General features: G+C 46.3%; 1 protein-coding gene across 1 annotated transcript; it reads right to left on the reverse strand.

Annotated features, from left to right (window-relative positions):
- Positions 1 to 440: 440 nt before the first annotated feature.
- On the reverse strand, positions 441 to 27,288 carry AP2M1 (adaptor related protein complex 2 subunit mu 1). The gene is made up of 11 exons (XM_059479002.1): positions 27,211 to 27,288; positions 16,720 to 16,832; positions 11,112 to 11,377; positions 9,647 to 9,729; positions 6,227 to 6,362; positions 5,989 to 6,130; positions 3,554 to 3,673; positions 2,920 to 3,055; positions 2,117 to 2,214; positions 1,862 to 1,973; positions 441 to 1,557 (listed from the first exon to the last, which is right to left on the reverse strand). The coding sequence occupies exons 2-11, from the start codon at positions 16,791 to 16,793 to the stop codon at positions 1,423 to 1,425; spliced, it is 1,302 nt and encodes a 433-aa protein (XP_059334985.1). The 5' UTR covers positions 16,794 to 16,832; positions 27,211 to 27,288; the 3' UTR covers positions 441 to 1,422.
- Positions 27,289 to 27,560: the final 272 nt, after the last annotated feature.

The raw sequence follows: 27,560 nt of genomic DNA on the forward strand, positions 1-27,560 counted from the left end.
AGGGACTGAGCCAAGGCAGCTCCAGCTGCTCAGCAGTTACTGACTCAGCTACCCCATACAGCTCCCACCTTGGCCCCCACCACCAAAAGCCAAGCTAAAAGCAGAAATTGTCTTTTGAGTTTTTTTCAGGTGAGTGCAAGGAAGGATGGCCAAGATTCTCTTAAGCCTGGCTGGGGCACAGGAGCCTGACTTACAGGGGGCTGGGGCACTCCACTGAGTTCAGTTCATCCCAGCTGCAGCCCCAAGGAAAGCCCAGAGCATCCTCCTTTCTCCAGGGATCTGCAGCACTGGCACAGATGGAAACAAAAGCATCACTTGTCCTTTTCACCTACCAGCCCCCAAGCAGCCCAGGGCTGGGAAGCAGCACAAGCAAGCCCCCAGACATTGTGGCACAGGCCAGGCTCGTGCAGCACCAGTCCCAAAGAGCAGCGCAGGCAGCCTTCTCCATTCTACATACTTTATTAGATTCAGAGCTGGACAAATCACAAAGTGTACAAAATGGAGACCACACTACCAGAAGCAGGATTGTGGGTTGCAGCAGCATTCCTATGGCCCAGAAGCATTTGATAGAAGTGTGGAGGGCAGGCTGGGTCAGGGTGCTCTTACTGCCAACTGCATTTGAGATTCCCCAAGAACAGACCCTATTCACATCCTGACAGAGCTCAGCTGGCCCACACTCCCTGGGACAGTGGGGCCACGTCTCCAATTTGTTTGGAAAGGACAGACTGGATCGAGCCAGCAGTGGGTAGGGGTAAATGCTCCAAGGACCTGAAATGCTGTGCCACCCACATACACACCAGCAAGAGCCTAAACCCTCATCATCATTTTTTGGTCACAAACCTTCCCACAGCAGGACTCTATACTGACAACTTTGCTAGAAATAAGGTGGTGGTGAGATGTGGTGAGCCCACCATCTTCCTTGGTGGGGGCCCAACAAACTCACCACCCCAGACATCTCAGACTGGCCAGCAACATCTACCACAACAGCAATAGCTAGTACAGAAGCCAGGGTAACTTCAACTCAGATTTGTCCAGTCTATGTTTAGGTCTATTCTACGAGTACATATGCACAAGAACTTCAAAAATACTAGGATATGATGCAAGTAGTGAGACACCAACAGAAGAGGAGTTTAATGGTGGACGTTCCCTAGAAAGATCACGAGAAGATGGGAGTTAGACTAGCCCTTGCCCACCCTGGGACAGGGAGCAGGAGCTGACTGCACCCTGTACACGACTGGGTTCTGAACTTCATCTGCAGCGTGGGTGGTAACTGAACACAGGCAGGCGAGTCCACTCCCGGGGTGAGCCACAGGGTCTTTCAATCTGCGTCGAGGGGCCAGGCAGACATCTCTGAATGTAGCTGAAGACTGAGGAGAGGCAGAGCATGGCTTGGAGAAGAGGGAGCCTGCTAGCCTGCTGGGGCTAGCATCTGGTCTCATAGATCCCACTCCTGCCGATGTACCTCACCCATTTTATCACATCGTGGTCACTGTAGTTCAGCTTTGGCTCAAAGACTTTCAGGTAGCGCACCTTCAGCCCAGAGGGTGCAAATGGGACCTATTAAGAGAGGGAAAGGCAACAGAGAGCATTGGAATGGGGGTAAGATACTCTCTGTACACAAACGCCAGAGGACCCCTGGGAAATGCATCTAGAAACGCATCAAGAGCCACTGTTCCCTTCCCTGCTCCCTGCAGGCACAGTGCCAAACTCCTGTGGCTCTAAGGACAATTTTCTTCCATTAGCTCTACCATCTGGCTGACCTCATCTGGCAGCTTGTCACAGGCGACACTCAAACTCCCAAGAGGGAGTGACAAAGCTTCTCCAAGGTTGGGTGCATCCTGAAAGGCAGACAGGTACTCACCTCAAAGTTCATGGAGATGGGAGGCCGAGCCCACTTCTTCTTGTCGTTGGTGGGCAGCAGTTCGATCTCCGCGCTGATCTGGGATTCCTTCATTCCAGCCATACGTTTTATCCTATTGGAGAAAGCTCAGAAATCAGAAGGTGCCAGGGTTTATGCTCCCCATCACTACATAATCTCAGGGCAGACAGGAGCACTGAACAGACCCTGCCTCCCAGAGGCCTGCCCAAGCAGGCCAGCCCCAACACGCTCACTTACTTCCAAACAATGGCATTCTCACTGGCCTTGTACTTTGCCTTCCCTTTCATGCAGATGACTTGCACTCCACTGGTATTCAGGGGCGTTGGGATCCGGACCTGGAAGGCACAGTCTGGTAAGCAGGGCAAGGACATTGCAGCCTGGGCACTCTGGGCAGTCTGCCCTGCACCCCTTGGGCCTTCTCTCTCCCAGCTCAGGGCCCAGAGAACATCGGCCATCACAAGGCATCCTAGGCTAGCTCTCCAGTTTCTTGCTTTGAAGTACACATTCACAGTTACATAATACACAAAGTCAGTAAGGAACAGGGCAGAGATTGCCATGCTGCAGGAATCCTGGGTAACGTTGGGAAGATGAGCTCAGGAAGGATGCCAGGCATTGCAGCAGGCTCTGGACAGCCCAACCTTGCAGCAGTAAGCCTTCTCAGATGGGGACTAAGCTGCAAAGCCACCCCTAGCCTGTCTTACACAGCTCACAGCCTGCTGCCTGTCTGACATACCATCAGATCATGCAGACAGAAGAACATGAAATTTTCACAGTGGCTGAGGAATTAAGTGAACAATTGCTGCAGGGATGGAATGAGGCCCCTACCAAGGCAGCTGTGCAAATGACAAGAGCTTCCACCTCTCTACAGCACCTCAGTCCCACAAAACAGCAGCACCACACATCAAAAGAGATAAATGAGTTCACATTTTTAGCCCTGTTCAAGCTTGAAGACTCATCTGTGAGAACTCTACAGCAGTGGACATAAACTAGAGGCATGACTTCCAGGCACAAGATACCACAGTTATTTTTTTTCCTCTTACCTCTATCTTCTGGGCCAGCAAGGAAGGTTTGAAATTTGATTTGATCACCACCTTCACTTCCAGCTTGGTCCGGCCCACCTCCCGCACCAGCGGGATCACACGGAAGGGGAGGATAATGTCCTTCGTGGTTCGGTATCTGCAGGGATGGAAACTACAGTGAACTCTGAGGAGGAGTTAACTCTGTATCACCCTCCTAAAGAGACAGCCTCTGAATATGCCAAACAGCTTGGAAACATCAGCCAGAAAGGGAAACATGCCAGAAGGAAATAGCAGTTAAGATCTGTGCTGCTGTAGGGCAGCAATGGTTTCTTGTGTCTCGAGTTTTGTATCTGGTTCCTGCCAACAGTCTTGTTCAAGGACACCAGTGTTAAACACTAAAAACAACAGATACAAGAAGCTCAAAAGCAAGAAAACCCAATCCACACCATGGTTATGGCAAAGAAAACTAAACACAGCTGGGCTTCCACATTTCTAACAGATGGATTTGTGGGACACCCTACAGATTCCACTCTGAAAAGGGGGTGGTGTGTATTTCTTAAGGGCTCAAGGGCTGCAAGTCTGCCTGGGAGCAGCAACACAACTGTAGCAGCAAGCAGATGCCAACACCAGCCTGTTCACCCTCCACCCACAGTACCTCATGAGCTCAAATTCTCCATCTGGTGGAATGAAGCTGATGCTCCTCTCAGAATCAAACTTGCTGAGCCTCACACACTGGTGGAAAGTGCAGTCATCAATGGCAATTGACTGTTTGCCGCTGAAAACACAAAACGCAGTTAGAGAAGCACAAGCTGCAGCTCTGGTATCTTGGTGCAGTCAAAATCTGTCCAGGCAGAAACTACTCTACAGAGCATGTTGCCATCGCAGGTGTCCAGGAAATGGGGAGGCAGGGAGAGATTAGGGGACAGCAGCCTCTTGGCTCAGACTTTCCTTGTTTCACCACCACAAAAATCAGATTTCAGGAAGCTTGTTTGAAAGAATTTTCTCCCTCCTCTCCCCAAAGAGGAGAGAGCTTAGAAGAGCACCCTTCTGTCATAGCCAGCACAACAATGCTTGGGTCTGCCTGCCAGCAGCACTCAGTACTGCAGAGGCAACTCTGCCAGCCCAAGTCTTCCCACAGCACAGTTCAAAGGAGAGAAAACACTTTCCTGTCCACAAAGCTATCCCACTGCCACACAGCCAGGAAATGCCAGGTTCAGAGTCTTCCTGCTCAGAAATCTCTTCACAGCTGTTCATTTCCACACTGCCAGCAGGTGGTTTGATTCTGAACCAAATCACCAAAACCATGACATTGTGACATACAAGTCTGTATCTCTCCTAAAAATCTGAAGAGCTACCACCTGTCCATGTACATGCACCAGCCTAACCTGCCAGCACTGAACTTGTGCCAGGTACTGATTCCTGAAAATACAGGTCCTAGGCCAGCCAAAACCCCTTAGCTACTGAGAGGGACCAGAAGGCAGCAGCAACAGAAGAGGCAGCAGTGTAGAGAAGGTGCAGCAGTGTATCACTATGGTATCTAGGCTGCCTCAGTTGCTGGAAGCAACAGGACAACCATGCCAATATGCCAAGATAGTGTGAGAACTACAGCAGGTTTAGCTCTCTTAGGAACCACCACTCCCTACACAAAGGGGAAGCAGACTGACCCCAGGCTGACTGGCTGTCTAGTTACACAACCACCAGTGGTCTGGTTTGTGCTTCAAAAGGAGGAGTTAGTATTTCCTAATCTGCTGCCCAGATGACAACCAATCTTAGTCAACTGATTTCTATTTCTTTGCAAAACAGTTGAGAAAGCCTCTGCCTAGGATTGCTCCAGGTCTCAGGCAGCATTACTCAGGGTTGGCCTTGCCAGAAGCTAGATCCCAAAAAGCAACTGATAGCAGCTGTCCCTTTTGGTCACCTCATACCTAAATCCTTCTGGAGAGTAATGTCTCCAAGCTGGATGCCCACTGGATAATTACAGAACCACCTACCAAGCATCCTTGCTCATCTTACTTCTGTAACTTAAAAAACTACCATATTTACTGGCAAAGGCAGTTGGCACAGGAGCTTTGGGACAGTGTACTGACTCTTCAAGGCCTGTGCAGTTGATATTTTCACTAGAGTAAATCCTCACTGTGCAGTTGATATTTTCACTACAGTAAATCCTCAGCCATCTCAGGCTCATCCATTTTACTAGCTCAATTCAGTTACAGGAAAGATGGCTTAAAGGTGACAGTGAAGTGATAGCTCTTGGCTTGGTTCTGAGAGAAAAGGCAAATAGCAGCTCAGCTCCATTTACAGGAACCATCATGGAAAGTGTCTGAGATCCAAGTTACATGCACAAGTCACACAAAGCAAGAGACAGAGGGAGAGCAGAGTGCACACAAAGCTGAAGCAGATTATCTACCTTCCCAATTCACTGGGGGTCAGCAAAAAAAAAAAAAAAAAAGACAACCAAGAGAAATACAGATGAGTTGCAAATGGTTAGTGAGACGAAAGTGGCAGTCCCGTTGCTTTTATCTCTTCACCCCAAGCAGGAAAGCTGGAGAAGGGGTTAAGAGCTGTTTTCAGCTTCAAAGTGGGTACTGACTGAGGTGCAGCTAGGAGGGAACATAGCTGGGCTCTCAGAAAGGATGTGCCTCCTACTCACACAACCACTGATCACCTGTAATCAGCAGGAGGGGCTTCCCTCCTGCTGCTGTTCTACGTTGTGGGAACAGTCCAGGTAAAGCAGGCAGAGGGATTCTTTAACTATTTCTTGGGAGCACTGCTACTGCTTTTATGATAAAGAGCACTGAGCAAAACTGCTAGAGACACAGATTACAGGACAATCCATCTTGGGAGGTGTTTTCAGTCTACACTTAAAACTATGTTTGAATCTTAATACTTATAGAGCTGAAGAGACGCCCTCTGTATTGAGGCCCTCAGGATGGTAGCTTGCATGACAACTGATCTACCCAAAGTTAGCAGTACCATCTGAAGGGAAGAAAAAACCCCAGCTTTTAGTCTGTCAGATCAGAAAAGCTATTAAGGGCTGCCCTTTCATAAGAGTCCCTGGTGGCAAGTGGTCACCAGGTCCAAACCTCTTACCTTTTCCCCGTTTCATCCGCAGTCCCTTTGCCCTGTTTTTCAATGACAATCTTGTCATTCATGCCAAACTTGCATTCTGGCATTCCACTCAGGTAACTCTTCATCACCACTCTGCCAGAGACATGGGCACTCAAAACCTGACCTGGTTAGAGAAGACCACAGTTCAGAACACTTACAAGAGTCACCACTCACAAACCCTGAGCAGGAGAAGGATGCCAGCTCAACACCACCTACTTACCCTGTGGGGACATTAAGAGATTCACACTCTCCAGCACATCAAGAAAGAGTTCATTGCGACGGTATTTGATTCCTTCACGTCTCCATCCAATCTGTCCAGTCACCTGGCTGGTGATCTGGGACTGCTCTTCCTTGGTCTGAAGAGAAGAAATGACATCTTAGACATAAATAAACTCAAAGACTAAGGAACCTTGCTCTGAATCTAAGAGCAAACACTTGCCATTTACTACACATAAAAGTTTTTGTCACTTAGATACGGGTGCTGTGACACCTCACATGATTTTAGGCTAACTCTTAGTGCAGGGAGGCATGGGCTTCACCAACGGCATTCAAATATCTCAGACTGTCACATCAATCCAAACTAAGCAGAGAAGTTTAACATGGATTGATGTAGCAGTTCACACCCTTATCCAACATGAAACCCTAAGGCCACAGGAGAGCTAATCCCCAAGGCCTGTTTCTTAATAACTGCAGTCATAAAAGTTACATACCAACACAAACCCAAAATGCATCTAACAGCACCCAGGCTCTAAGCCTCCAGAGTCCCAAGGGCTGTGCTGAGAGGCACAGAGAGATTTCCTACCTGATGCTAGAGGTGGGGTCCAGTCACACGCAGAAAGCCAAGAAGGAGGTGTATAGTGGCAAGTGCAGTGTAGACAGGGTTAACAGGCAAGCAGGTCAATAACAAGAGAAGGGAGGAAGGGAGAAAGAGGCAGATTAGGCTTAAGGCTACCTGAGGACAGGAAAAAAGCAGGTCAGCTCTTTGTTAATTAGGGAGCTAATTAGCACAAACAAGATGAGGGGTTTTGACCTTTAGCTCTCTGCAGGAAACCCAGCACTCCAAGCAGTGAAATTAATTTTCAGACTTGGCCCATTACTGACAATCCCAATGCAAGGTGGAGCAGAGGGAGAGACAAGCAAAATACCACTCCCAATAACGTTTCTCTTAGGAACAGACTCATGCTGGTGTTCCTAATGCAAATCCTGGATGTCTACCATGTCACATATGCCTTGAATATGGGAAGTAACAGGCACTTTGGGTCCTGGATAAAGTGGTATCCTTGTTAATTCTGCTCTTCCACACAACAATGGCCCAAGACACAAGTGGGTTCTCCCACAGCAGCCCTGCAGTAGGCCCACAGGGTGGCAGTACATGATCTCAGCTTCACACACGCTCTTGCCACAGACAGGGTCAGTTCCTGAGCAAGCACCGGCACTGTCTCATTATCTAAGAGACAGAGTTTTATATTCCCCTGAGAACTGCCTAGGTAAGTGCTCAATACAGTATACAAAGTACCTCTCTTGTCTGTCCCACAAAAGAAGCACTGTCTTGTTCAGTGCTTTGCTCAGGCTTTAGAATTATACATAGATTTAATACCCAGAGCTCTGTCTTCCAAAGGAACACTGATCATGTGATGACATTCTCATCTCCTGCAACAGCACCACTACCCTGACCTGACAATTACTCTGTAAAGTGACCAGACAGATCTGGAAGCAGCTGCTGAAGTTGAGACCACCCAGCAGCATGAGTATTCTCTAAGAGAGGCACTAAGACACCTGGGTTTGAAGTTTCATTTCCAATCTTTCATAGAGAACAAAGTCAAAAAGTTGAGTTTGGAAAGTCTGCCATGAGTGGATTTTGCTCCTTAAATTCCTCAGGACACAAGCCCAAGAAAAGCATCACCAGGAACTACGTGAAGATAGGAAACACAGATGATAGGCCAGATGATTCAGACCAGATTTTGGTCCTGGGTACCTGTGTGAACTGGCTCTAAGTCAATGAGGGGCTGAAGGCTAGAAGGACCAGAGTAAAGAGCAGATAAGGAAACATGGCAGGTACTGTTTCAACTGGTGCCCTTGCCATCCTGTGCCTGCAATAGATTAATTCTGGTTTTTGAACTGGGCTGCACAAAACGCCAATACTGAGCAGAAGAACTGCTTACTTGTGTAAAGCTGAAAGCCATACTCCTCTTTGTAAGGAAAGGACTAAACCTGCTGTTGAATTAAGCATGACACTGCGACAGTGGTTTGCACACAAACAAGCACAGAAGTTTGTTAAAACCAACGAAAGCAAAAAAAAAAAGAGCAAGGGAAGGAAGTGTGGGAGTTGGTTAGTTTTGAGTTTTCCTAGGAACAGGAGCTGATTCAGCTATCTTCAGTGCTGACTGCCCAAACTGTCAGACTGCAGAAGGCCAGAGATTTACACTGGGACTCGTGATGGGGACTGAGACCGGATGCAATCACATCTGGCCGTGTTGCAAAACAGTTTGCTGTTCTAGCGGGAAATATGTTGCTCAGGGGCAGCTTCTCTCTCTCACCTCCTCTTGAAATGCAGTTAGTCTTGCTACTAGATTAAAAGTTTAAAAAGGAATTCTCAGGAAATCAGAGCTGATGAACTGAGTTGAAACAGAGCCTCCAGAGACTGACCTCTGCTAACCTAAACAAGAACAGTCTCTTTGCAGGCTCTTGTTTGCCCTTTGCTTCTGTTTGTAGCTAAGGCTGAAGCTTTACTCTGGCACAGACTGCCTCACTATGGACTCCCAGCTTTTTTTTCCTGACTCATTGCTGTGCAGGGGAAAGGACTAACTTTAAGGCTGAGTCCTTATTATTGACTTGCGCAGCTGTGTCAGATGGACAAGGTGGACAAGATTCCTTGGGGACATGAGAAACAGACTATGAGTTTCCTTTGAATTCAGAGGTTAAGCATGAGCTCATGAGACAGGAAGCCTAGTTTCGAGGGCTGTACTTGGAGAAGGATTAGAACTAGTTTAGACACATTCCCCAAACCAGTCCAACTAACCATCTTTTTCCCAACACATCCCTTATCTTCTAACTCTATGCAAACTTTGTTGCAAGGGTTAACACTATGCAAAAAGCACAGCAGAGATTCTCATCTCTAACCTAAGAACGCTCAGGCTGTACTGACGCTGACCTGCAAGGATGTTACAGGCAGAGACAGAGCAACATGAGCTTCCTGACTTCACAGCAAGATTCACAAGGCTGAAGAATACTTCATTTATAAGGCAGGCATGAAATCCTGACAGCTCTGGTGGAGAACAGACTTGCTCAGTGAGATTCACATGCAAAAAAGCTACTTCTGGTTCAGCAAGGTAGATTTGTTTATTCTCTCAGAAGCTGACACAGAGCAGAGCCTGAAGCCAGCAACCATATTTACATGCAAGGGACTGACATTATCCTAGCTCTGGGCTCTTCCTCCTGCATCTTATCATGTGCCAGGGAACATGAGGTAGCATAGTGCAGGGACACCTAGAACAACGTGCCACTGAGATACAACCTATTCAGGCACCTTCCTCCCATAGGGGTCAAATGGTTAGATGGTAATTAAGCCCATTCTCTCTTGAACAGGTTTAGTAAAAATTAACCAGCAGACCAGAGCTGTACCCCAAATTCCTCTGATTACCTGACTCTTGATGCCTTGTTGAGTGATGAAAGTCTTCAGGGCCCCTGTTTCAGAGTTCTGAGGATAGCCAAAGTCCAGGATTTCTAGAGAAGGGTAAAAGGTTAGTTCAGAGCTACAAGGAATAAACACATCAACCAGGCTAACTGCTACTATAAGGAGAGAGGCAATCAGTGCACAGATACTGCTTACACATTGAATTTCTGGGTAAGTTGCTGCAGCATTCTTTACCAAGGGAATGAATAATTTTTGCTGCACTGAGCTCCTGGAGCAATACTTTGGAGATAAGGGGTGATGAAAAGCTGTGTAAGTGATGAATTTGCCAGTTTTTAAACACAACCAGACCTCAGGAGTAAATATCAACTAACCTAGCTATCTGCACAGGGCACACTGAAGAGTTTTTCCAAAAACATCCAAGGGACAATAGAGAGTTTTTAAAACATGACAGCAGTTTTATCTTTGCAGCTTTTTTTCCTCCAAGTTTTGTTCTTATGAAGATGTAATAAAACCTAAAACAACAGCTGAGTAGTGGCACTGCAGGATGAGTGTAGGAGGGAAACAGATGTTAACTACACACAAGGAACAGTACACACCTACTTCCCTCAAAGAGAAAGGGAACAACCCACAAGAGATTTAGAGGGGAAAGAAGACCACTAACATGATACTGAGCACCACCACAGTGGCAGGCTTGATCTCACTGTGCCTGCAAGGAGGCAGCAGTGACTGACCAAAGCAGAGAACAGGCAGTCTCTTGGTGTGCCCTGAGGGAACAGGGAAAACATCAGTCACTGTGACCCTTGGTTAAGAATCCCAGGACACACACGTACGGTGCATTGTCTGGAAAACAAATTGAAACATAACTAACACAAGGTCCTCATGATATGTGAAACAGGGGCAGCTCAAGGGCAACCTCCACAAGCAGGCTGATATCACAAGCAGCTGAAGGGACACTATTATTAATCTGTGGTGAAATTTGGAGCTGTATCAGTGGGGGAGGTAGGGCTGGGAGAGAGCACATTGTGTTTTATTGACTTCCTTCTGTTCAGAATTGAGCCAAAAGGCAACTTACTAGGGACAATCAACTTAAGCCTGGGGTGGCTGCTTCCATACACTGCTAGAGCCACCTGGGCACCAGCTGGCCTTAGAGGTGCTACTGACAGTCCTCTTGATATACCTCGGGGTAAGGAAAGCCTGGCATCTACACAGGATCCCCTCAGAGCTCCAGCACCAACTGTCTCAGTCGTACAAGTGCACAGCTCCCACCATTTCAGGGAAGGGAATCTGCACACGGCTATGGACTTGGACACTCACATTTGCAGTACAGGTGGCATTAGAAAGCCAAACAAGTAATTTTGAACTCTGTCACACATGTTAAAAATACTTCAAGGATTATTACTACATCATACTAAGCTAAGGATTTCAGAATAACCAATGCAAGAGGCCACAGCATATAAGGGAAACATCTCACCATCCAGCAGCTCATAGATCAGCACAAAGTTGTTCTTTATGTTCTCCTCACTGATCTTCCCGAAGTAGGCAGTCATCACGTCGCACATCTTGTAAAGAAACTCGAATACCATGGCAGCATTGACATTCTGCTTGGTGACAGCAGCCAGCCAGATGTTGGAGCGCTTGACATGGAAGAAGCTGGTGCGGGCGATGTTGGTGACGGGCGAGCGCACCTGCTGCCGCGCGTGGATGACATTGACGCGGAAGGCGTCCACGGCATTGCGCCTGCGAAAGCACCACCACAGACGAGTCAGCACAGCAAATGTGACACCAGCTGGCTGCACAGCTCTGCTTCTGCCACTACGGTCACACACTGAACTACACACACCAAGCTCACCTAGGGAGGGTGCCTGGGGATGTCTCTTGGACAGCAAGTGAAGGCTCTGAGCAGAGTTACCCACTAAACTCTGCACAAGTTCAAGGAGAGAGAGAGTTACTGGTCTCTGGGGAGGTTTGGACTACAGTGTAAATGTAGTCAGAAGGAGAAGCAAACCTCTATCTGGAGTAAAATGGCAAAGAAACCTTCCCTTCAATTAATTTGGACAGCACTCTCAATTGATTGTCATAGCAGGAAACAAACACATTAGCAACACATGGCTCAGAGAGTCCAGTTTTGACCAAACACCTAATTATTGTCTATTCTGCATGCCCAGGCCTTCACACTCTTGCTCCAAAGCAAGCTGTAATCTCCCAAGATACGTGTCAATGGCAACTGCTCCCAGACATACAACCAAGGGAAAACCAGCAAAATTTGCCTGGGCCACCCAAGAGATGTCAGTGCCCAGGCACACTCCAGAAGGGAGCTTCAGTTCTCAGATCCAGCTCACCTCCATAACCCACACACCTTGGATGTCAGGCTCAAAGCAGCAGGAGGATTAGAATCACCCTTTGACTTCCCGTTACATGTCACCTCAAGACTGCTCTGTTTCAGAACAGGGGTCTTGCACCCAGACTCAGAGTCCCCAGAGTGCAACATGTCAGCAGTACTGCATGGTCCAGGACCATTTACAGTCAAGGGTCCTGCCCCAGTGCTGAAAAACTGCTGTGCAAGCTGCCCATAGGTGCTGCCCTCTTTGATCCAAACTGTCTATACACTGGCAACAGGGGAAAAAGCCCTCCTTTTTACACACAAGGAGTCCAAGTGACATTCTGGATGCCAGCTCTTGCACAATGGTCTCCTTATCCTGTAACTACAAGTCAGAATAAACTTCCCAAATTAAGTCCACCAATCCTGAGAATATAGGAAGGAAGCCCAAGTGCTTTATATGACAAGACCAAAACTTCAAGCAACAGTCTACACACAAAGCCAAGACTCATTTAGTCGTGCTTTATTACTCATACTCTCAGGCACTCTGTAGAACAGGGGGTTTGACTGCAGCATCAAGGCCATGGTACTGATTACGCAGAAACACGTTTGAGAGCAGACAGTAAAATCATCCTTGCAAGCAAGGATACAGGCATACAAATGCTTGTAGGCACTGAGGGTTGTCAACAATCCAACACAGAGTTCCAAGTTAGAAAACAAAGGATATTCCAAGGAACATATGCTACCACAGCAGGTGTTTGCTCCTTGAAGGTCTGGGGACATATGTAGAAGTTTCATCAGTAAACACGCTCCCCCATAAGCATAATTCTGGCTTTTAAATACTTCTCAGGTTTTATTGCTCCAGAAAGTTTGCAAGCTGGAGTTAAATTAATATTTCATTCCTACTTTAGTTTTTCCATAAGAAAGTAATTTAATCTACTATAAAATAATAGCTGAAACCCAAATCCTCCCCTCCAGTAAGCCTTGCAAAGAAAGTTCAGCTTGTTCTGGAGCATTAGCCCTCCCAGCCTCAGGTTCTAACCCGCTAAAAGTAGCACCAGAAGCAGTCACCAGACTGGTGCACACTAGAGGAGAAGCCTCAGGTCAGGGAGGCTTTGCTAGCACACCAGGTGCCCACTGTGCAGTGCCAGTCGTGGCCTACCACGCGTCTCTTACCTATTGCTACAGCAGCCAATGAGATGGGATGGACAGAAATGGCGCCAGCGGAGAAAGGAGGAGTGACAGCAACAAGAGAAAGGGTTAGAAACACACACACAAGGCACAATGAATCCAAAGAGATAAGAAGAGACCAAACAGCACCCCCTCCCCCTGCTCCTTGGCACAGAAGGCCAAGGTAGTATTGGATGGACAGTAACAAGCTACAGCAGCAACGAAGCCCTCACAAGGTACAACACTGACATGCCATGGTCAGGCTGTCAGCATGGACAGATTTGTGTTTGGCTGAACTTTAGGGATAACTGGGCATTTAGTCCAGGTGAACTGCACCTGTATCACAACAGTGATACCCAGTCTGCTCTGCTAATAGAGGTAGCAGGCCTTGGTGTGGAAAAACCCCAAAGCCTCAGTCAGAGGCATCACCTGGGGACTGCAGAGTATCAAGCATCTTCTTCCCAGTCTGCCTCAGGACAGGGCTACAAGTCTGGGTGGGAATTTCTGTGAGAGTGCTTCTCATTTGAAGGTGTTTGGGTCGATGCTTTCTGGTTTGGTCCAGCCAACAGGAAATACAGCAAGTTTGATAGAGCTGGAGCACATCTGGAGAGATAGGGCACATCCTGCAGATTCAGACACTGCTCTATCCAGCTTGCACTTTTTCCTTAAGGATCAAGAGCCACGAAGCTGATATGATGTATTAGAAGCTCAGAAACCCAATATCTATTACATTTAAAGTGCATGCAGTTTGTCATGTAAGCTGCCCCGGTTCAAATAGCTGAAGTTTTATTACAGAGCTGCATTCTTAAATGCAGGTAGGTTCCCCAACGACTAAGTCACTGAAGAACAAGGCACTCAAAAATTACAGCAGAACCCTCCATGGTGTCCTGAATTATATGCATGGTGTTTTGCCTTTTTTTTTTTTGTTTTTAATAAGGCTGCTTATACATGCAGCTAGCTGCTGTATGGACAGATGCGCTACATGCACCAAAGCCATTCTAAGTTGCAAGCAAACAAAGTTCAAGTTTAGTGGTACTTCTGCCTTTAACAAAGTCATAAGAAGGATATCCTCGTTGTTTGTCACTCTGGTCATTATATCTGAGCCATGTGCTTAAGGCCCTTAAACTGCAAGGGGAGATGTTCTCATAACCACAGATGACCTTTATCTCCCAGCTCAGAAAATGAGGCTTCAGAATGCCAAAGGCAATGGCCAAGACTAAGGAGTCCTGTGGGTCAATCACTCATGAAGACAGGGAGCAGTTTTGCTCTTTTCCTATTCAATTACCTCCCAACAAGCAGGGTGGGTTCAGCCCTCAGCACTTCAGACCTACTGCTTAAGATCTAAGCACTGTATGGTATGCTAGAAGTTCATCATTCAGCTGTGTGGTTAGAGACAGAATTCCTATAAAGTTGAGTACAAGCTACAGTATCATAGTTATTCCTTTCCTTACCTCCCACTGAGGGTTAGAATATTAAAAATTTTAAATAGATCTGGCATTAATGCTAATGTTCAGACTAGGAAATGGAAAGACTCTCAGTTTCTTGATTACACAAGATGAGACACAGTCATTTCATAAAAACTTTTTGTGTAAGGCTACATGTTTAAAAAAAGTCCAAACTGAAGGCCTGTTTGAGAAAAAAAATCCAGCACCTAGGGAGCAAGCTCTGTCAAAAGCCAACACCAGCTCCACCTAAGTCACAAGACTGACACCTTCACAAGAACTGAATGGATGATTTCACTGAAAGGAACACCAGCTCCTTAAGTACTAGAGAAAACACTGGAATATTTTGGCACTCTTCCAAATGAAAAAGTTAAGATAGGATCAGGCAGGAAATCCCATTTTCTAGCTTTGTCTGGCCAGCCAGCAGGAAGTACTTTATCACGTACTGAACATAAGGCACTCACTCTGTAAGAGAAATGAGCCAAGATAAAAAGCAGTAGAAGAGCATATTAAAAATACCTACTTTGCTCCCTAGTTTGCATCTCCACAGCCATAATGCCATTTAAATCAAGAGACCTTCTTGAATAAACATCAGTTTGAGAACAATCTTGTATGTGTTTCAAGTTTGCAAACAACAAAATATTTTTGCCAGAAACAGCAGTGAAAGTGATTCTAGCCCCCACCTGAAATATTCACCAAAGTTACCTATAATCCAGACTGGCTTGGCTCAGCCACTGTGATACCAGCTCTACAAAGTCAGTCCTGTCAAATGAGTTGCTCTGAAGGGCTTCAGCTAACAAATACTGAAGACTGATTAAGAGTTTGTACAGTAGAAAAGAGGCAAAGCATCACAGCCACTGGCTTTCTGCTTGAGAAATACAATGCTTCCTTGGCTCAGCTATGTATGGAAGTCCTGGAATAACTCAGTCAACCTTAGAACAGCTACTTCACCTTAGCTGACCTAGAACAAGGCAAGAGACTGAAAAGCTCATTAGGTGAAGCCTCATTACAGACACTGTGTTGATTACTCCCTCGATGAAACAGTACAAGCCTTGACTAGCCACTAGTTCTACCTCAACTTTTAACCTCCACTAGACAATCCATAACCAGAAGGGACATACTCTTCAGACCAGAGCAATCTGAAGGCAGACTGGCTTGACTGTTTTTTGTAATTTATGGGAACAAGTTATTTTGAAGCACATCTTACCACTAGTCATTGTGGAGACCTGGTACAAACTACTTTTTCCTAAATTGGCCTGAAGGCTCTCTCGCACTGAACTCTGAATTAGCACCTACCACAGCTCTGCCTCTGTTAGCTCTGTCTTAACTCTGCCAACTTAATTACTAACTTCCACCCAATGCCTGACACTATGAAAACACACTAGAAAGAGTACTGTTGTGCACAAACCCCTTGAATTTAAGGTTTTCAGCTCAAGCAGCACCATCACTTACAGTTCCCTACAGCACTATCCACTGCCTACAAGGCACTGTATTTTTAGTAAGATGCCTTCTGGAAACTAGCAGCCTAAGGGTTGCACAGATCCAGCCTAAGTGAGCATCATAACAGTTCAGAAAAGTGCAACAAGACACTTATAATCTACTGAAGGTTTTCAAGGCTTCCCACAACTTTAACTACCCAATGAATGTAAGCTTTTCATACTAGGCTGCCATACAAAGCTGGGGGACAGAAAGCCAGCTGTAGCAGTACAGCCATGAGACTGCTTGCAGATAAAACTTTCCAAGACCAGTCTCCTACACGCCTGTACTTGATGTTAGACATCAGGGCCTGTAACTAATTCAGAACCCTGGCTATAGTGTGTGGCAGACAGTTCTCACATTACTGCTCCTGTAAAGTTTTAGCAATTACAGTGAGGTAGGCTCCCACAGTGGCAGTCCATGCTGCTGAAGCATTTGGAATAATGGCCAGATCCCACCATCCAAAATATAGTCCCAGGTTTGGCTGCAGGCCATCCTTCACTGTAGGTGACCAGGGCTTAAACTTCTTTATTCTAAGCTAAGCCTAGAGCAGCAAGTTGAGTTGCAGTCTCACATGCATGCACAGCTAATGCAGAACAAAGCAGCTCTGGATTGTTTACTGCACCAAAATGAGACAAAAATGCAAAAACTGGGGATGCAACAGAAGCACTTACCCGATGTCATCCCGGTAGACGCGAGAGATTAAAACCTCTCCTTTGTGATTATAGATGAACAAGCCTCCGATCATGATGGAACTTTAGTCTTCACTTCCCATGTTGCTTAATACCTGAAGCAGAAAAGAGCATATTTAAGTAGGCTGTACAGAAACAATTTGTAGCCAGGACTAAAGCTTAAAGTTGGCACTGAAATAGAAGCTGCCTTACTTCTCATTCCAAAAATCAGCACGGACAGATTAAGCCTCAAGGACAAGTATCCAAAACATACCTCTTGAATGTGAGAAAAAACACAGGCCTGGAACTACAAGAAAATCAAAGACCCCTTACTTTACTATAAAGTGTCTATCTCCCTAAAGACTGAGATACAAATCAGACAAAATTCCTAAGTCTTTTTACATGAGGTTCACACAAATGTCTGACATGTCACCAAGCCTATCACCACATGACACAGGGTTCCTAGCAGCAAATACACCTCTGTTTATTACCACTTTTACATAGTTTTTGCACATCAGAGTAAGAGCCTTTGATAATCCCTAGACGCCATATCAAGTCACACTTCAGAATTCAAACTGAGAGCCATTTGGCTACAAGGTACCACTGGAGTGGTCACAATCATGATCCATTTGAAAGGGGAGATAGTCCCTCAGAAGTTGCCCTCCTAAACTGCTAATTTTCTCTTGATTCAAAGGAAGATTGCTTTGGAGGAAGCTACAAAGCTCTCTCCAAAGACATTAGATATTATTGATAGAGAAGACATTTTAAAATATACAGCTGCTTCACCAGACCCCATTCCTGGAGTCTTACGCACTCCTATTCATTAGGTCAAAGTCATAACACCCTGCTTGGTTGGCTCAGTCGCAAGAAGAGAAGTGCAACCCTGACAGGGCAGGCCTTGGGGTGATCCCACAGAACAGCTTAGCCGGGGCACTGCAGAGCATTCGATAACAACCATCTCCACACTGCTCCTTGGGTGGGTTAGCCTACATCCACTAGTATGGGCTGGCTGAACAGGATAGGGAGAGGCCAACCTAGAGACAGATGCTGGCAGAGAACCGATAAGTGCCTGCTCAGGAACACTGCAATGACAAAGCTGAAGTGACCCAGCCTGGGACCACTTCAAATGTCAGGGAAAAAAGAGAATACAAAAACAATGCACACATCAGAGGGACTAAAGGACTTTTGGATTATCAAAAGTAATGTATCCTCTAGAAGTTACACCCAAGAAACTACAGTAATTGGCCATCTGAAGGAAGTACTGCAGATGTGAGTTCTGTGCTTTTAATTTCAGCAAGACAAAAAAGAAACTTTAAATTTCCTAAGCCTTTACACCAACAGTTTTAGCTACATCTAGTGAATCCTCAAAGAATAACACTATTCATACTTCTCTGCTACAGGTCTTCAGCTTCCAGATGGGTGCTTCTGCTTATTAATAGAAAAAAAGAGCACAAAAGTTAGTTAAGTCAAAATAGAAAGAAACAAGCAGTTTTCCCAAAGCTCAGTAGTAAGCTTTCTGGCTTTTATTCTGGTCAAGTATCTCTGGCTACTAATGGGCTGCCTTCTGCCACTTTTCAGTGGCTTCTTGTGGCACTGTCACCAACATATTTTCATGTCTGAGACTCCAATTAGCACAGAAAAGCTTTCCAAATATGTTTTTCTTCTATTCCCCACCATAACACTTCATAACTTTGGGATACAAGTACTAATTTACTTCTAAGGCTCTGTAACCAAATCTATTAAAACATAGGCAGTTCCAAGATTCCCATGTAGAGTGGGAAAAGCCTTTTGTGGCTGCTCAGTTTTGTGACCAAGGCTATAAACTAACTGTAGGGGCAGCAATGTCAGCATCCCCACAGCAGAAGACAACTCCACTGGTCAACCAAACAACCCCAATTTCTCAGACTAAAGGAAGTGGCTGTACCACAGACTCACAACTACTTACACAAAGCACACACAGCCCTAACAGGCATGAAAAGGCCACAGGGAGGTAACATGCAGGGCTGAAATCCAAAACATGGAGAATTGAACCCAGCTGCCCAACAAGACAGGCAGAAGCTGAAACATTTAACATTTGCAAGGTCATTCCCGGTGGTCAAACATTGAAAAAAATGAGAAACATTGTGACAGTGAAAACAACTTGTTGCCCACTCCCGAAAATTCTTTCCTATTTACTAGTTTTTTCACTCCAGATAAGAAACAAGCATGTGTTTTCAGAATTCTACAGTGCTGGCTTCCACATTCAGATACAGACTACTGCAATCAAAGATGAAGAGTTCTTGCATTCTTTTTAAGACTTGCATTGTATAGAGCAGCTTCCTGAAAGCTTATGCAACTGGTCAAAGCTGGATCATAAGAATCCTACAAACCCTTTCCAGAAGAATCCTAGAAAGCACATCCTAGTCTTAAAAAAAAAGAAAATAATCTCCCTCTGGGTTTTAATGCTGCTTAAGTTATTTGTTTTGCTATTTTTAGTACAAAGGAAATGTCTGCTTTGATAAGCAACAGGATCAGACATGCAGCATAAACAAGACAAAGCCCTCTGCCAGCATGACAAGCCAATCAATTTTGAAAAAGCCTTGATTTGAGTATTTACTGCATTACTATAAAACATGTAGAAGATTGCTGATGAAGCTTTGCATGGGAAATTAAAATCCTTCTCTAAGGAAGATCTACAAACTTTAAATGTTGTCTGAAATAATGATGCCATGCTTTCTCATGTTAGTTTAGAACATATTCTGTAACAGCTTTGCTGAAATTACAGGCAAAAAAAGAGAGTATTTTTAGTTGTATCACAGTACAAGGCAGCAGAGTCAACTGCTTCCTCATCTTACATGCTAGTAAAAGCATGTTTGATGAAGAAGATACATTATGATTCAAAGGCTTTTAGTCTTCAAAAATTCTTCATCAATGAAATTAAATGCTAGGCTTCTTCCTTATACAAAATATCCCAGAAGATGAGTTCAAGCTTCAGACCACCCATGTAAAGTCAGCTCCTGGTTCCACCTTCACTGGCACATTTAAGAGCTACGTTGGTTCATATTCAGAGGTACAGGTGAAGCCAGAATTGCCCTTGCTACTTCATCTACACACCTCCTATATGCACTGTTGTACAATTGGGTATCTTGGATTTAGGGTGCCATTCTGTACTCCCATCTGCACCTCTCTGGTCTTTGATCTACTCTGATTACCCTCATATCTACACACATCCCACTGCCACGACTACTGGCCAGGAGTGCTCTTATTGCCAATTCTTGTATGGTACAAACCAGAAGCCTGCAGAGATCTGCCACCAACCAGCTGATGTGTGCTTGCTGTACTACACTGGCAAAACAACTTGATAATGAACTTGCTCAAAGTCAGAAAGGGGCTGCTATGTGAGGCCCTGGTTAACACCTGAGCTTGTACTTTCCCCTACTACTATGGATTTGGCCACAGGATCAGGATCATTCTGACAGGTTGTTTTAAAAGGGCAGCCACCCATACTGAGACACGCACGAGCATTATTCCCCATGCAGCAGCAGAATGTCTCCAATGAGTTAGGATTCATCTCAAGTCTGAAAGAACCCGCAATTCTACAGCTCTAAAAATGAAACCTGAATTCACATTTAAGTACAATTTATCTAATTATATGTGTCAGACAATTGGTAAAGTGTTTCCAGGTACCAACAAAGTCACATGGGCTAAAAATGGTGACTGTAAGGAAAGGGTTTTAGATGACCTACCCAACTGCACCAGCCAGCAATCAGTTATTTGCAGGAGCTGAAGGACACAAGCAGTACAAACCTCCAGCTGCACTCCTCTCTAATAGCATCAGAGAACAAGGAGGTCTCAACTATGCAAGGCATTTAACACAATTATTTATAATCAGATTGCCCTTGGTCTGCTCAACTTCTGCAGTTCAGCATCTTGAAGAGTTCCAGGCACCACAAGCACAGGCAGCACAACGGCATCAACACAACCCCCAGCAAGTTCAGTTTGGTGCTGGGCTGCTCTCAGCCTCCACCAAGCTTGCCCACGATGGGACTTCAGGAAACATGGACAACATTCCAGTCTTTTGTTCACAGCTTGCATTACACCCCTCCAAGACACAAGATCAGAATGACTACACTCCCTCTCCACACAGAATTATTTCCATCAGCTAATGGAAGCATGTGCACACAGCTGGAAACTCAAGAGGTGGAGTAAGTAGCCCAGAGATCTATGAACAGAGCAGAAAGCTATACAAAGGGCAGAATGCAAAAGAAATTTGCTTAAAGCTCAGCAAGAAGAATGGCTCTTCAAGATGACAATGCCTCTTCTTGAAGTGGCTGCAGTGAAAATAAGCCTGCTTTGTTTTGATCCTCCTTTGTGTTTCAAGTTTCACAGATACTCCTTTCAAGTATTTCAAGGTTATATTCCAACTAGAATGAGGATTTTAGTGGTACAGTTCAGACACAGCACAATCTTCCACATATTTTAAAATAATTAATAGTTTTCTTTACAGATCAGCTGTGGAAGTTAAAGATCCTAGTTCTTGCAGTGGTTAAGAAATGCAGGGAACAGGGTTGAAATTAATTTGAGACTGACATTCAGTGTGACTCATGGCTGCTGGAATCAGAAGGCCTCAGAATAAAAACTCCAGCACAGGAGATGGGTTCATCTGCTCCCTGTGCATTAGCAACATGACTCAGAAAGCATTGCTCAATCAGCTTTCAGTGACTCATTCTGCTCCTCTCCAGCCAGCCTTTCCTAGGGAGCTTCTGAGTTTCCTCAGCCTAATATCTCACTGGCAGACACAGCTTAAGGGCAAAGCCTACCATTTCTTCAACTGTTTACCACAAAGTGCCTGGAATCCAAGATGACTCTAGCTGAAACCTTTGGGTTAATGATCCATCAGCTGCATTTTCAGGGCTTTCCAGCTTCACTCCTTCTGTTTCACTAGTTTGAACATATGGCAACCTGCTCCAAACTGGTAGCTACAGCCCTGTTTTCTACTTACAGTGTGGATGGATTTATTCTAGTTAAGGTACAGGGATAATCCACATGTATGCTGAATTCACACCAGTTGGTGACTAATCACCTTAATTTAGGAACAATAGCCCTCTCCCAAGACATTCTGCATTCTTCAAGCAGCTACTAGGGTAGATGTAACATCTGAATTCAGCTCCCACAAATACCTAAGGCCAGTAGGCTTCCTACCCTCCTGCCAAGTGTTCACGTTCCTAAATACTTCCATTTCAACCCATAAACAGAAAAGGAAAGTAAAGAACATCACAGACAGACCCACTTATATATGGTTATAAACCCACCAGGAGTTAAGATTACATGGAAATGACTTTTCAGAATGCTTTTTTACTCAAGTGAAGATGAGAGCATTAAAATATACCTTTAGAGCAATTGTGGCAAAGTTACAGCATTCAGACACCACCAATTGCAAAAAAAAAAAAAAAAAAAAGTACATGTATAAAAACAAAGGCTGGGATAAAGATTTTAATGCATTTCAGTAGTTACATAAGAGAAAAGCAGCAGGATTAGCTGGGCCTACAATGACTGACATGGTAACATGCACTTTCCTAAGAATCACACATACTTGCCTCAAATCATATCTCAGTGCTCCCACTGGGCAGGGGATGTGCAATAACCACCCCTCTCTCAAACAACCAGGAGATGCTGGAGGCCCCCAAAGTCAGTCTGCAGCAGGTAAGCTGCAGACCATGACTAAAAGAGTCAAGAGAAAGATAAAGACATAATAAAGCACAGTATCTGAAAAACTCCTTTTGTCCACTGATTCCATCAGAGATGGAAAATGCTCTGTTTATCAGGTCTGATCTAAAAACAGGTGGCTCTCCAAAAGTCAGACTTCATCCTTTCAGTGTGCCACCCATGGAATGCATGGGTGAAGCCAGGAGCACCAGCTCAGGCAGCAGGATCCTGTTGCTGGACTGGACCTAGACCTGTCAGCTTCACATATTGTGGGGTGCAACAAGTGGCTGCACTGGGAGCTACCTAGTGAGACGAGGCACTAAACCTGCATTTATCAAGTGGAGATACAGCAGCTCCCTCCTGCAGCATGTCAGAGCCCAGCCTTCCTCTTCCATTTCCTCTTCATCAATTCTGATTTGTAATAGCTGCAGAAAAATGAACAACACACAGCATGGAACTTTCCTGGAATAAACAAGGCACATGTAAGGAATCAACTAACCAGCACAGCTCATTCTCTCTGCAGCTGTTTGTCTGCAGCAACTCTTTCAGAACCACACAGCACACAGTACCAATGCTAGTACCAATGTGGTTTCTGTTCAGGGCATCCTTCCATGGTGTCTCTAATTGAGAAGCCAAAGCATTACACCAGCAATAAGACACAACTGCAGTATCAGTCATTTGCTCATTAACCTAGGAAAGACTAAGCTGAATTGTAGCCTAAATCCCAGATACACAGATATTCAAATGAGTGATTTTCTCCAATACCTTTGTCCCACAACCTGAGGTCTTTCACACGACACCACACAGACCATTAACCATTCCCTGCACCAGCAGACAGTGGTAGCTTCAACCTACACTGTAAACCTTGAAACAGTTCTCTGCCTTTTGTAGCTCTATTTGCACAAGTAAAAACAAACAAGCCGATCTGCTCAAATTTGTTGCTTAGGAAGAACAGTGAAGTTTTAGTCAGTTTTCTTCAGTGGAAAAAGGAACATAGCTGCAGTAATTCCAGTTTCACATGCAAGGCAAGAAGTACTTGCTCCAGCTCCAAAAGAATTAGGAATTGTCTGAAAGAAATGTGTCACTAGTAATGTAATGCACCTACAGCCTGACTGTACCAGAGTCACCATAATTTTTTGGTGTATATTGGTATTTCTGCCTAAGGAAAGTACAAATACAGTTCTTTGTATCCTTCCACACCAGCTTCTCTATGTTCAGTGCAGGCCAAAGCTGAGGAACTGTTTGTTTCCAGGCCTGTTTGCTCTCGTGGCATCTACTCAGCAAATCCTCTGTGTCCTCTCTCCAGAGGTGCACTGGTGACACAGCAGCTCAAGAATAACTGCTCAGGAGCAATGTGACTGCAGCAGTTCTTAGGCTGCCTGTAACAACATAACCACAGTTTCACATTATCACCCCAGCTGTGCAGGATTTGATGAGCACCAGCAGCATCACCAGTGAGCACATCTGTCCACTCATTTTAGGGGGCAGCTTTGGGATCAGCCATATTTTCCCAAGCCAGCTGTGTGGGTGATACTCTTACCATAGAGATAAGATTTTACCTGTCCAGAAAAGAGTCTGGCCCTACAAGTGTGGAAAATAAAGCCTTCAACCAGCACTGACCAAGGCTGGATGAGATGCCAGGACTGCTGCTAAGCTGCAGAGCCCTTTTGGCCACAGCCCCACTGTGAGACAAGCCATGAGCTTCATCCAGTACAGGGTACAAATAAACACACGTTGATCAGTAGTGAGCCCAAGACTCAGCTACTTGGACTTTGTCACTCCCATTAAGGGGCTGAAAGTTTCCTACAGCACAGACATCACTTAGCCCGAATGCAAACAGGAATGCTGATTTCTGTAATCTACAGAGCACATCCAGGAAACAGCAATCACAAGTCAGTGAATAAGCTGGTGTAAAACAACCAACCCCTTTAGCAGTCTATTAAAAGACAGTTTGGGTTCTGACTTAACAGTAAGTAAGACTTCTGTGCATTAATGAGCTTATCTAAGTAAGCAGTTCAAGGTACATTAGCTGCTGAGTTTTCATCCAGGAAGAAATCAGGAGAGGTACTGAAGGCAAATCACCAACTGCAGCCATTTCTGCATTCCAGAAATCAGTATGATCTTGGACAAGTGACAGCAGTGGAAGCAGGAGAGGGATCAGTCAGGCTGCTCTGGCAAACTGAAGTTGTTGAGAAAACCCATCCATTTAGCTAGCACTAGCCATCGTCAACCCAAGACTTGAGGCTCAAAACAATGCCATTACCCCAGCAGCTAATCTGAGCACCTAAGCTTTGCTCAGCTGGCTGCATTAGCCACTCTCCAGGAGGCCACGGGCTGCACTTGGTTTCAAACAAGAGTAGCTGCAATCACTTCATCCTGGGGAAGACAGGCTGCATAATTTACTTAAGGGGCATACCCTGAGCTAAAGAGCTCCTGAGATAAACCCATCAGTTTCAGAGAAACTGTTCCTATTTTAAACACAATCCCATAAATCCCCATAACCAGTGGGCAGGAAGAGAAGCACGTTCTCTTACCAGGCTCTCCTCCCACAGCCCCCTCTGCGTGCCATACTGCACGCAGCCACTCTGAGGAGTCACAAGAGCTAAATACTGGCACAGGGAAACACAAGAAGCTCCCTTACTCCAGTAAAGCATCACAGGTACAGCATTTAACACATCTCTCAGGAATATTTTGAGTCCAACCTGATGTGAACAGCCCACTGCCTTTTTCTACTTCTACCCATTCTACCAAAGCATTTCCAAAGTCAGTTTGAACTACTTGCTTTTCACTCTTGAGCTAGAAACCTACAGTGATTTGCTTCCTATGCATCTTCTACAGAAGAGGTTCGAGGCACAGAGTGGAGTTTGAGTAAGAGCTTGTATTCTGCAGACCACTAATGGTCTAGGTGCCCTGATGTGTCAGCTTTTCTCTCACTACTCCTACTGGAGAGCAGATAACTGCATTTCACATTCTGTGCCTCTGCCTGCAAGCTTTCAGCTGAGCTGCCGACCTCCTGCCAAGATCAAAATAATACATGACTTGCCAGTAACTTCTGACTCAGTAGGTCACTCACTAAAGGAGAGAAGCAGACTCTGCCTCACAAACCAATTATTTTTTGGCACCACAGGCCATCCTCCAGTTGGCCCCAGGAACAGCCTTTAAATACTCTAATGGTCTTCAGTAGAATAAGCTTAGAAAACCAGTGCAAGATATTGAGCTGCAAAAGACAGGCATGACTTTACCTTTTTGATGCAGGGATGAGGCAAGAAAAGTTTAACTAGGGTTACAGGAAGTTTCTTTATAAAGCCTGTTTTGTTTGGTGACTGCTGCTGTTCCACCAAAAAAAAAAAAAAAAAAAAAAGAGATTGTATCAAACAAGAATGTATGTCCAGTCCTCTGTTTTTCAAAGAACTCAGGATGTAATCCTTCACAGCCTCGAGAGTCAATTCTCCAAAAGCCAGGACTGGGCTCTTTTGGGAGGAGGAAGCAGCTGGCCATGATACCCTTCAAAGACACCCCAATGCTCTCCCTGGAACATGGCCACTGTGCAGCCCAAAGAACACCAGGTATCTTTGTCACTAGATGTCAGTAACATGGCATTTTCTACAGAAGAGGAGTGATGCCTCCCTTCTGACAGGAAAAATATGGAAGTAGACAGTTTGGCAGCATCTCTTCAGATTTGAGATTGTCCCTCCAAGCAAAACTCACAGGGACACACAGAGCTTTTACTACGGGAAAAAACAGTAGCTACAGCTTTGACAGCATTCAAGTTAATGTTGCCCAACCAAACACCACCATGAGCCCATGTACAGTTAGAATCCTGCAATACCGAGACTTCCAAGCCACAGAAGCCATCCAGACTCACCTATCTGGGCAAGTTCCAGGCTCAGATTTTGGCTGCCTGAGGCTAAAACTTGATAGCAGCTTTGTCATACTAAAGCAAGCAGAAAACAGATCGTGCACTCACACAGCTTATGGAGAGAACGCTAGATGAAAAGCAAGTCGTTTCCCAGTGGGGAGAGAAGTCAACTGCACTGGCTGATAAACACAGGCTGCGCTTCCTGCAGTTTTACTGAATCAAAAACCTAGTCCTGGGAAGAATGGATGTGGAAAAGGATCCAGAAGAGCCGCTGGATAGGAGCCTGCTTTGAGCCTCAGAATAAGCAGCAGTTGGGCATCAGCAGCGCTGCGCTCTGCCTCAGCAGGTTTTCCGGGGAGGAAGCAGAGTGCAAGCCATGACCCAGCTAATTCACGGTTGGATCAGCAGTACGGACAAATAATTTTCGGTGAAGTTCCAGCCCGATCCGACTGAAAAAACCTTTGCTCAGGCTGACCTGACGCATCGGTGCCGGCCTTCCCGTGCCACACACAGCCCGACCCTGCCCCTGTCCCCACCCTGGCCGGTGCAGCACCGCAGGGCTGCCACACAGCTATTCCAGCCAGAGAGCAAATTAACAGCTGTTAATAACCCCCTGAGCCACAAGCAAAGTGTGAGTGAATGACGGGGTCTCCCGGCACCCCCTCAGAAGAAGCTGAGGAAAAGCCCGCCGGCGGCCCCGCTTCTCTCGCTCCCTCCCGGCCCCGCGGGCACTCTCGCGTCCCTCCCAAGGGCAGCCGGGGGACACCGCACCCAGCCGCCTCCCCGCCCCTGGGCCTGCAGACCCCAACCCCCAACCAGCGCCCAGGGAGCCGTCACCCGCAGCAGCTCGGCCACCGCCCGGGCGCGGCCGCAGAGCGAGCCCAAGCGCAGGAAGCCGCCCGGAAAAGGGACGAGGGCCGCGCAGCCAGGCGGGGAGCGGAGCGCCTCACCTGCCGCTGCAGCCGCCGCGGCCACCGCTGCTCGCCGCCCCGCGCCCAAGATGGCGGCGCCGCCCCCCCTCGCCCCGCGCCCCCCCGCGCACTGCAGAGACGCCGCGCGCGCGCCCCGCCCGCGCCCCACCAGTGCGCATGCGCCTCCGCGGGGTAGGAGGGGGGCGCGCGGCGGGGGCGGGAATTGCATTTCCGCGCAGGGCGTACTGGGAGTTGTAGTCTCTCATTGGGCGGGGACAGCATGGCAGCCGCGCTCAGAGCGCGGCTGGGCCGGGCAGGAGGCCCCGGCAGGGGGCCGCGCTCGCCCTGCGGAGTCCTGAGCTCGCCGCGCCCTTCCAGAGGGCCGCTAG

Source organism: Ammospiza nelsoni, chromosome 10, assembly GCF_027579445.1.
Source record: "Ammospiza nelsoni isolate bAmmNel1 chromosome 10, bAmmNel1.pri, whole genome shotgun sequence".
NCBI lineage: Eukaryota > Metazoa > Chordata > Aves > Passeriformes > Passerellidae > Ammospiza > Ammospiza nelsoni.

Coding starts and splice junctions, on each gene's coding strand:
- AP2M1 (XM_059479002.1), bottom strand. CDS start 16,793: ATGATCGGAGGCTTGTTCATCTATAATCACAAAGGAGAGGTTTTAATC. Junction 3,674..5,988: donor GCGGATGAAACGGGGAAAAG/GTAAGAGGTTTG, acceptor TTGTGTTTTCAG/CGGCAAACAGTCAATTGCCA. Junction 3,056..3,553: donor GGAGAATTTGAGCTCATGAG/GTACTGTGGGTG, acceptor CCATCCCTGCAG/ATACCGAACCACGAAGGACA.